Source organism: Carlito syrichta, unplaced genomic scaffold (genome assembly GCF_000164805.1).
Source record: "Carlito syrichta isolate Samal-C Ts95f unplaced genomic scaffold, Tarsius_syrichta-2.0.1 Scaffold306628, whole genome shotgun sequence".
Lineage (NCBI taxonomy): Eukaryota > Metazoa > Chordata > Mammalia > Primates > Tarsiidae > Carlito > Carlito syrichta.
Genome location: NW_007250724.1, coordinates 330073 through 340046, shown reverse-complemented (window position 1 = coordinate 340046; position 9974 = coordinate 330073). Strand labels below are relative to the sequence as shown.

The 9974-nt window shown below is 51.8% G+C and overlaps 2 protein-coding genes across 6 annotated transcripts in view; one reads left to right on the top strand and one right to left on the bottom strand.

The window, feature by feature from the left end:
* Nucleotides 1-275, top strand: part of AMIGO3 (adhesion molecule with Ig like domain 3) — a 1677-nt gene extending 1402 nt beyond the window's left edge. Inside the window, exon 2 of the mRNA XM_008063186.2 lies at nucleotides 1-275. Coding sequence (XP_008061377.1) covers nucleotides 1-275 — 275 coding nt within the window.
* The window catches only part of RNF123 (ring finger protein 123), a 29551-nt gene that overhangs the window by 3167 nt on the left and 16410 nt on the right, over nucleotides 1-9974 (bottom strand). For 4 of the 5 annotated variants that reach the window (XM_008063169.2, XM_021715084.1, XM_021715085.1 and 1 more), the window contains 9 exons: nucleotides 5660-5837; nucleotides 4763-4837; nucleotides 4229-4316; nucleotides 4050-4137; nucleotides 3879-3963; nucleotides 2378-2517; nucleotides 2084-2272; nucleotides 1911-1986; nucleotides 1601-1685 (listed from right to left, as the gene is read on the bottom strand). In XM_008063169.2, the coding sequence (XP_008061360.1) occupies nucleotides 1601-1685; nucleotides 1911-1986; nucleotides 2084-2272; nucleotides 2378-2517; nucleotides 3879-3963; nucleotides 4050-4137; nucleotides 4229-4316; nucleotides 4763-4837; nucleotides 5660-5837 (1004 nt within the window). The remainder of the gene's footprint in view (nucleotides 1-1600; nucleotides 1686-1910; nucleotides 1987-2083; nucleotides 2273-2377; nucleotides 2518-3878; nucleotides 3964-4049; nucleotides 4138-4228; nucleotides 4317-4762; nucleotides 4838-5659; nucleotides 5838-9974) is intronic. The other variant, XM_021715086.1, reaches the window with a different exon arrangement.

Here is a 9974-nt window from a genome sequence, read left to right as displayed (position 1 = left end):
GCCGCTGCCGTCGCTGGCCCCGAGCACCCAGCCCGCTGCAGGAGCTGAGCGCACCGTCATCGGTGCTCAGTGGCACACCACCAGAGGCACCCAGCCGCAAGGCCAGTGTCCACAAGCACGTGGTCTTTCTGGAGCCCGGCAGGATGGGTCTGAACGGGCGTGTGCAGCTGGCGGTAGCTGAGGATTTCGATCTCTGCAATCCAGTGGGCCTTCGGCTCAAGGCTGGCTCTGAGTCTGCTAGCTCCACAGGCTCTGAGGGTCTCATGTTGACCTAGGCTGCCCAAGACCTCTGGCCAGGCCACCACCTGCCTGCTGCTTGCCCTGCTCCCTGCTGCAGTCCAGAGAAGTGCCAGATGCTGTGGGGAAGCACTGTGCCTCGTCCCCCAGCCTCCCATGTGGGCCTTGACTTGAGCCACGCTGGCCCTCCTCACTCTGGTGGAGGTGTTGGGGCCCCTATCTTGCCTCCTGCTCTGTCCCAGCACAGATCCCAAAGGCCCCAGGGCCTGCTATAGTGCCTGTTTTCCCTGGGACCTCCTCGCACCCAAATGCCTGTGAAGACTGGGGACGGGGGCCCACCGAACAGCCCTTGCATCAGCGCCTCCCTCCACCCTCAGGGACTGTCAAGGAATGATCCTGAAGAGTTGAAGCATGACTACTTCCCCTTGCAAAGGGGCTGGGGAGGAAGTGGGCCCACGGGGGAAAAAGGGTCTCTGGAGGGAGATCTCGCCCTCACCCTCAGGTTAGGAGGAGGAAACATGCCCTCCAATCTGGTGAAATGGGACTCCATCCATCCACCAACACCCAAATTACTGAAAGCTTCACATCTTCATGCAGTCTGGTAGGCAGGCGTGGCCTAAGTGGCCCCACTCTCTCCGGCCAGGGGCATTTAGCTGCCATTCCAAAGGCAGAACTCATTCTGTGGGCTTGCAACACAGAAGTGAAGGGGATCAGGACCTGCACACCCACTTTTCAGCAGTAAAAAGCCCAGTGAGCATGGCTAAGCTGGGAGGGCCTAGCAGGAACTCCATGTCCCTTGAGGGTGGGAGCCTCTTAAGGGCTGGCACTGGTCTCCGCCTAATGGCTTAGGCAGTGCCCTGGCTTCACGTGCATTTCACGACTCTCACTGCAGGGAGCCAAGGAAGAAGGGTCTGAGAGCCACTCGTGTAGGGCTGAGCTGGGGACCCCATGGGTGTCCTGGACCCAGCTGGTAAGGAGAGTCTTAATAAAGGTAGTACACGCTCACTGCTGGAGCCTTTGCAGACCAAGATAGTGTTGTGTGTGCTCAGCTCTCGACCCAGCAATGTGGCCTTGCTCATAGGATGACACACCCTCCAGAGTCCTGGCTCCCATGTCCTGCCTGAGGCATGGCCACAAGCCAGAGGCTCTGACTGTGGGCTGGGACACCTTGTCCTGCTGGGGTCCCCAATTCTGCTGTTGCCACCTATTTAAGCAGTCCACACCTCGCCACCTTCCCTCCGCTTCAAAACCTGATACTGGGGTCCATTTTTGAGATGAGGAAACTGAGTTATGAGAGACTGCCCAGCCTCTCCTCATCAGAAATACCCATCTCCCACGGGGGCCCACAGTCCCCAACACTCACTCTGAGGTTGGGCCATGCACCAGAAGCCGCACCAGGATGCCTGTCACTGCCACCAGTATAGGGTAGTGGTCCACGCTCTCTAGGCCTAAGGGGAAGGGAAGAAAGGAGATGAACCACCCACGTGCTCCCACTGCGGGGGCTGCCAGGCCTGGCTGTCATCCGCCCTTCCCACTGTCCTCCCTATAGAAGGGTAAACTGAGGCTGGAGGGCACCAAGCCTGGGTATCCTGGGCTAGAATCAGGCATCACAGCTCCTGGTAGAGGAATCAGGGCCTGTGGTATGTTGGGATCCAGGGCATCTAAGTTCTTACCAGGCAGCCGTAGGGTGACCACACGGTCAAACAGGTTCCGCTCAGCTGTCACTCGGTTCAGCACCTGGTTCAGCAGCTGTGGGTGTCAGGAGGGAGGGCAGGAATCCATTGGTGGATGGGCAGGGTCACAACTGGGGCATCCCCAGAGGGCAGTCTTGCTCAGACGGACACACCTGTGCAAGACGTCGCAGCAGCATCTCAGAGGTAGGCCGGGTCCAGTCAAGGAATATTTCAGGCACCAGCGTGATGGTCATCTCCAAGACGCGCAGCAGGCTGACTGAGAGGTCAAAGCAGGTGGCACATACCTTGAGCTGCCGGCTATCCACAAAGTTTCGCTCCAGGCGTTCAGCAGCCTGCTGAATCTGAGCCACGAACATGGCAAGCAGCAGTCAGTGGCCTGACAATACCCTGGGAACATGCCTTGTCCTCTGTACCACCCTGACCCACAGGGCCCCACCGCAGCCCACCTCCTGGATCATGCCGATGAATTCAGAGAAGGCCCAGTTGAGCTGGTTGAGGACGCTGTTGAGGAAGCTGGGCGCCACATCAGGGCCCTGCCGTAGCAGGTCCGCCATGTGCTGCTGCAGCAGGGTGGAGGGGCAGGGCTCTGCAGGAGCATGTGGAAGCGGCATCACCAGGGACTCCAATGCAGTGACCTCGGCCTGTGTGCCTGTCCTCACTCATTGGGCCATTAGGGTAAGGATAGAAAGACGGCTCCCTGGGAATGCTCAGCTCATGAAGGCAGCGGGGAACAGAGTGCTGCTGCCTAGGAGTTGGAGCTAAATCTGCCCCCTCCTGCTGAGCAAGCTACAGGCTGCAGTTGTTTGTAGCTCCCATACACCACCCCCCTAGGCCTAGAACAGCCACACAGCTGAGCCTGACCCCCAGTTCTGAGTTGCACATCCTTCAGATGGAGTCACACCTAGATGGGGTGATTCAGACTCTTCCCATTGGTATCAAGGCCAGCTTTTCCAAGGGCCAGCTTTGAGCACTGCTGCAAGCCCTGCTGTCCTCTGCTGTCCTTGGCCTGGCCTTGGCATATGGCTGAGGTGGTGGACATCAAGTCTGGGCTGGCAGCCAGCAGTAACCAGAGCCCTTAGCTGCAGCTGGCCCCCAGCATACCTCCCACCCCCTTGATGCAAATCAATAGTTCCTGCAGCAGCAGGACACGTATCAGCCCCACTGCCACTCTCCATTTGCAGCTCAGTTCCGTCCTCGAGGGAGGCCCAACTGGCAAGGACTTGTATGTGAAAAGGCACTTGCCTCTCTGAGGACACCTCTCAAGCCAAAATACCGCCCACAAGGGCAGAGACACACTACACAAGTCAAGAAGAGTCAGTACAGTGGGTGGCAGGAACTCTGCAAGCTACATATCCCAAGACCTTGGGCCAGGCCTAGGGGAAGGTCCTCAGGCACAAAAGACTTTACCCTGGAGAGTGAACACAGCCTCTGCTCCCAACTAAATGGCCCTTACTCCAGGGGAATCCATGAACACCCACTGGGGACCTGGACCCCTCCAGTCTGTGTTCCTACTTGACTTAGGTATCAAAGGTCTGAGCCCAGCGCTGAGTCTTAGCAAAGAAGGAGTAGAAGAACATGGTGCTGGGACAAGGCTGGAGGTCAGGGAGCCAGATTAGAGGACAAGGGATAATATTTAGTCTGTATGAGCTGCCGGCAGGCTGGGAAGATGCTGTCCCTTTTCATTGTGACCCATGATGAGTGTTGAGGTCCAAAGGGCACACGAGAGACTGTAGGGCAAAGGCGAATAGTCCCAGAGTGTCCTTGGGCTGGGAGGAAGCAGGAAGATGGAAACTCCAGGCAACAGGCAGGGAATTCGGGGCCCAACTCAAGTACAGGAACGGGGTTGGAAGAGGGGAAGAGTCTGAAGGAATCCAAGTGTAGTGAGTAAGGGTCACCAGCCTGCCCTGCCCAGGATGCTGCTAGGACCTGCCCAACCTGGATACTCACTCTGGAGGCTGGGTAAATTGGCATCTTCAGGTTTGGTTTTCAGCAGATGTGGCAGCCGTGTATAGCGGTACCCGAACCCACAGCCCTGAGGGTGGAGTCAGTGGGGAATCAGTGGGACAGGGTAACCTCTCCTCTAGCCAGCCTCAGCCTTTTCCCTCATGTCAGGCTTACTCTCCAGAGCCGCACCAGGATCCAGTTGGTCTGGGCCCAGGGTCGCTGCTCATAGGGTGCCAAGAGGTTCCTCACCATGGCGATACGTCTGTGAGGGCAAGCAGTAGCAGACACAGGGTTGGGCTGGGCATGGTGCTCGGCAGGGCAGGATGTATGGCTGCCCCCAGGCCTGTACTCACTGCTCCTCAGGGATTCGCTCCACAGCTCGCAGGGAGTGTGGGTAGCACACATAGCTAGCCAGGGCCTGCATCAGCGAGTCTCGGATGTCTACGGAGACAAGCCATGCCTTAGCAGAGGCTTGGCATGAGCCTTGGCCCCATGCCTTATACCCACCTGTCTTTTTTTTTTTTAGTTGGAATCTCATTCTGCTGCCCAGGCTGGAGCGCAGTAGCATGATCACTGCTCATTACAGCCTCAGCCTTCTGGACTCAGGTAATCCCTTCTGCCTCAGCCTCCCAAGTAGCAGGGTCTACAGGCATGTGCCACTGCATCCGGCTAATTTTTTAATTCTGTAGGGACTAGGTCTCGCTATGTTGTCCAGGCTGGTCTCAAATTCCTGGGCTTAAGTGGTCCTCTAGTCTCAGCTTCCCAAAGTGTGGGGGCTATAGGAGTGAGCCACCGTGCCTGGCCCTGTCTGCATTTTGTGTAGCAAACAGCCCGCTAGAAGTGCCATCTCATCCCGATCCCCTTTGGCCCTCTAAAGGGCACCTCACCAGTGCCCACGATGCGTGTGTCAGCAAAGTGTTTGGCAAGGATGGCGGCTAGGCGGGTCAAGGTCTCTTCGTAGCCTGTAAGAATGGGAGGTAAGACTTGTTGGCCTGGCCAGTAGTAGGGGCTCCAGACACAGACACATGCCTTGGCAGGGTGGGTGGGCTTGGGTAGCTGGCTCCAAGTTCCATCTGGACTCAGAATGGCAGCTGGGGACATCGGGCAAGGTATTCACTGGCCTTTTGGAAGGGCTAAGGCACAGGCTCACTGTGGGAGTAAGGCAGGTCCTGAAAAGACCCTTGACCTGGGCTCAAACCCATCTCAGGATACACACTTGATGAGCAGTCAAAGTTCCTTGGATACCCACAGCTCTGTCTTTAAAGACAAAGCCTGTACTGAGGGTAGGGCAGGGGGTGGGTCAGGGGCTGAAAGTTCACAGCTTGACCCAGACAGTGGGCTGTGAGAAGCCCAGTCTCCTCTGTGGTCCCCAGTAGGGCCCCATCCCTTGCTGTGACTTATAAAGACAAACCATTCTGCCCCTGACCAGTTGCCATACTCCCTGACTAGTTCTAGGGCAACAGGGTGAGACTCCAGATGGCTGCTGGACTATAGCAGTTTCTCAGCAGTGCTAGAAAGGAAGTGAAAGCCCAGGGGTCCCCACCTGCTATGCTCTATCTTGTCTGCTTTCCTCCCAGCACAAAGGAGAAGCTGTTGGTTATGTGGCTGCAGGTTTGAGGGCAGGGTGCACATGCTCATATGTTGCAGGGCTAACCACAGAGGCAGCCTTGCCTCCCTTTCCCCACGTGGAGGTGTGCTGCTAGGCCATGGACGGCTCAGACCAGGGCTCCTGGGTCTTATACTAAAGGCCTCCTTTTCTGTCCCAGCCGGAATGGTCCCATCACCTGGAAGCTCCTCCATGCTGTGCACAGGGCCAAAGTAATTCTTGAGAGCACTGTAGCTGTTGATGGCCACATTCAAGTAGAACTCAGGCATGAACGCAAAGAGAGGACCCGTGCGATCACCATGCTCAATGGTTTGCAAGCAGACACGCAGCAACCAGTAGATGTCCAGCATCTTCTCCTGCAGGAGGCACATGGGGTGCTGCTGGGCTGTTCACCATAAGGGTCACAGGGGACATGGTCTGGTCTGGGGATCAGTAAAGGTCGCCCAAGACTATGACATCAGAACTGAAACCTGGATTGTAGGAAGTGTGAGCAATGGCTCAAGCAAGGACAATCAAGAGCAGGCAAGAGGGGTGTGCCCATCCTGGAGGGGGCAGTAGGACAACCCAGACCAGCACTCTGGCTTGCATATTTTAAGAGGCATGGGAAAGTTTTAAGTAAGAGGATGATGTGACCAGAAGTCTACATTGGGACACTGCCCAGTGCAGAAGGGGCTGCAGGGTAAGTGGTGACAGGACAGTAAGGATGCTACAGTCTCATCTGTGCCCAAGATGGCAGACAAAGGGACTGGAAGGCCAGGACTGGTGATGCACTGATGGGCTGTGGGGATAAAAGAAAAGTCGCATCAAGAACGGGACCCACATTTCTGGGGGGCGGGTAGAGCCTCTATGGAGGTCAGAAGACTAAAGGAGAAGCATGCCTGTTATAGGGCAGAGGGAGGGGGCAAATGGAGCATGAGGCACCTGGGGATACCCAGAGAGGTGGTGGTGAGGAGGCAGGTAGAAATTTGGTCTGGAGCACAAAGGAAAAAGGATGGGAAGGTGGGGGGCAGTGTGGACTACTGGTGGAACAGAGGCCAGAGGAAACAGACAAAAGCAGCTAAGGGCCCTGCTCCCCCCAACGTGGTTCCCCAAGAGTCTGTGTCAGGATCTCACAAAGGGGCCCAGGCCAGAAGAAGGCCCCAGGTCCCAGCCCAAACCCATGGTACCCACATCTTTTGGAGTGGAGCTGGCACATCTTATACCAGCCTGAGAACCCAAAGAAAAGGATGTAAGAAAGAGGTCAGAGGGGTAGGGGTGGGCCTGGGCCTGAGCCTGGGCCCACAGGGGCAGTGGAGATCCTGCTGCTATTGAAGGGCAGGGAAGAAGACTGAGTCTGAGGAGGGGATGACAATGGCACCACTGAAGCCAAGGGACCAATACAATGGAGATGGAGATAAGCCAGCAAGGTAGCGGTAGGAGGTGAGTAGACAGAGATCTTGACAGGACAGTTTCAGAGATGAGAAAGAGCCTGTGATGGGATGAGCAGAAGAGAAAGATGTAGGAGCTAAGATACACAGAGAAGGAGAGAGTGGTAGATGTTAGCTGATGAAAAGTCAAGGAAAGGTCTCATAGGTTCTTTCCTTTAATAGTGGGAGAAACTGGATGAGAAAGAGACAAGTGAGTGCTGAAGATGAAAAGGAAAGAAGGCAATTCAACCTAAAAAAGCCATGTATGAAAAGTCTAAATCTAACATCATATTCAGTGGCGAAAGACTGGACCTTCCCATTCTAAGTCCAAGAATAGACAAGGATACCCACTTTCACTACTCTTTTCAACACAGTACTGAAATCCTAGCCAGAGCAATTAGGCAAGAAAAAATAAATAAAGGGCATTTAAATTGGAAAGGAAGAAGTAAAATTATCTCTTCACAGACATGACCTTATTTACATGTAGAAAAATCTAAAGATTCTACATTAAAAGAGAAAACAAGAAACCTTACTAGAACTAATAAACAAATTCAGCAAAGTTGCAGGATACAAAATCAATATGCAAAACTGAACAATCCAAAAGGAAATCAAGAAAACAATTCCATTTACATAACACCAAAAATAATAAAATGCTCAGGGTTAAACTTAACCATGGAGGCAAAAGGCTTGAACTACACTAAAAACTGCAAAATGTTGTTGAAAGAAATTAAAAATCTAAATAAATGGAAAGCAATTCTGTGTTCATGGATTATTACCTTAATATTATTAGGACGTCACTACTGCCCAAAGGAACCTACAGATTTAATACAATCCCTATCAAAATCCCAAAAGTGCTTTCTGCAGAAATAGAAAAATTTATCCAGAAATTCATATAAAATTTAAAGAACCTCAAATAGACAAAACAATTTTGAAAAAAAACAAACGTGGGGGTCTCACATTTCCTGATTTCAAAACTTATACCAAAGCTACAGTAATCAGGAAGTGTGGTGCTGGCATAAAGGCAAACATAGAGACCAATGGAATAGAACAGAGAGCCCAGAAATAAACCCTCATATATATGGCCCAATGATTTGACAAGGGTGCTAAGACCATTCCATGAGGAAAGGCCAGTCTCTTCAACAAGTGGCACCGAGAAAAGTGAATAGTCACATGCAAAAGAATGAAGCTGGACCCTCACTGTAAATCATATACAAAAATTAACTCAAAACAGGCCGGATGTGGTGACTCATGCCTGTAATCCCAGCACTTTGAGGGGCAGAGGTGAGAGGATTGTCTGAGCCTAGGGGTTCGAGACTAGCCTGGGCAACTTGGTGAGACTTTGTCGCTACAATATATAAACAAATAAGCCAGGCAGGGTGGTGGGCGCCTGTAGTTTCCACTGCTTGGAAGGCTGAGGCAGAAGGATCGCCTGAACCCAGCAGGTCGAGGCTGCAATAGCAATGAGCATGCCACTGCATTCAAGCCTGGGTGACAGGGTGAGACTCTGACTCAAAAAAACACAAAACAACAACTAACTCAAAATAGATTGAAGACTTAAACATTTTATAGTTGAAACTATAAAACTCTTAAAAAGAAAACAGGGGAAAAGCTTTATACACAGAATTTGACAATGATTTCTTGGATATGACGCCAAAAGCATGGGCATTAAAAAAAAAAAAAAATAGACAAATTGCACTATATCAAAATTAAAAATCTCTGTGCACCAAAGAATACAATCAACGGAGTAAAAAAGACAATCCACAGAATGGGAGGAAACATTTACATATTTGATAAGGGATGAATATCCAAAATATACACATTAGTCCTACAACTCAACAACAAAAATCTCAATTAAAAAACAGGCAAAGGGCTGGGCTCGTGGGTTTGAGGCCCACCCCGGCAAGACCTCGTCTCTACAATAAATCAAAAATTAGCCGGGCATGGTAGCGTGCGCCTGTAGTTCTGGCTACTTGGAAGGCTGAGGTGGAAGGATTGCAAGAGCCCAGTAGACCGAGGCTGCAGTGGTTGGGAGTGTGCTACTGCACTCCAGTCTGGGCGACAGAGTGAGACTCCAACTCAAAAAAATAAAAAATAAAAAACAGGCAAAGGACTTCAATAGATATTTCTCCAAAGGAGATATGTAAATGGCCAATAAGCACATGAAAAGGTGCTCACCATCACTAATCATTAGGGAAATGCAAATCAAAACCACAATGGGGTACCACATCGTACCCATTAGGATCTACTATCAATAAACAGAAAATAACAAATGTTGGTGAGGATGTGGAAGAATTGGAACCCTTGTGCACTTTTGGCTGGAATGTAAAACTGTGGAAAACAATTCGGCGGTTTCTTAAACATTAAACATAGAATTACCATATGACTCAGCCTGTTGGGTTTTTTTGAGTTGTAGTCTCACTCTGTCGCCCAGACTGGAGTGCAGTGGCACGCTCATGGCACCGCAGCCTCTACCTGCTGGGCTCTGGCAATCCTTCCACTTCAGCCTTCCAAGTAGCCGGAACTATAGGCACGCGCTACCATGCCTGGCTGATTTTTTATGATTTATTGTAGAGACGAGGTCTTGCCAAGTTGGCTGGGTGGGTCTTGAACCCAAGGTCTCAGGCAATCCATTTGCCTTGGTCTCCCAAAGTGCTGGGATTACAGGCTAGGGCACCGAGCCCGGCCCTTGAAAAGGTATTTGTATTCCCATGTTCATAACAGCATTATTCACAACAGCCAAAAGGCAGAAGCAACCCAACTATCCATCAGCAGATGAATGAATAAGCAAAATGTGTTATATACATACACTGGAATATTACTCAGCCACAGAAAGGAAGGAAATTCTGACACATGCTAGCTACAACATGGATGAACCTTGAAAACAAGTGAGATAAGCCAGACACAAAGAGACAAATACCATATAATTCTACTTACTATGGTACCTAGAGACAGAAAGTAGAATGGTGGTTGCCCAGGGTTGGACAGGGAATTACTTTTTTTTTTTTTGAGTTGGAGTCTCACTCTGTCGCCCAGACTGGAGTGCAGTGGCACGCTCCCGGCCACTGCAGCCTCGACCTGCTGGGCTCC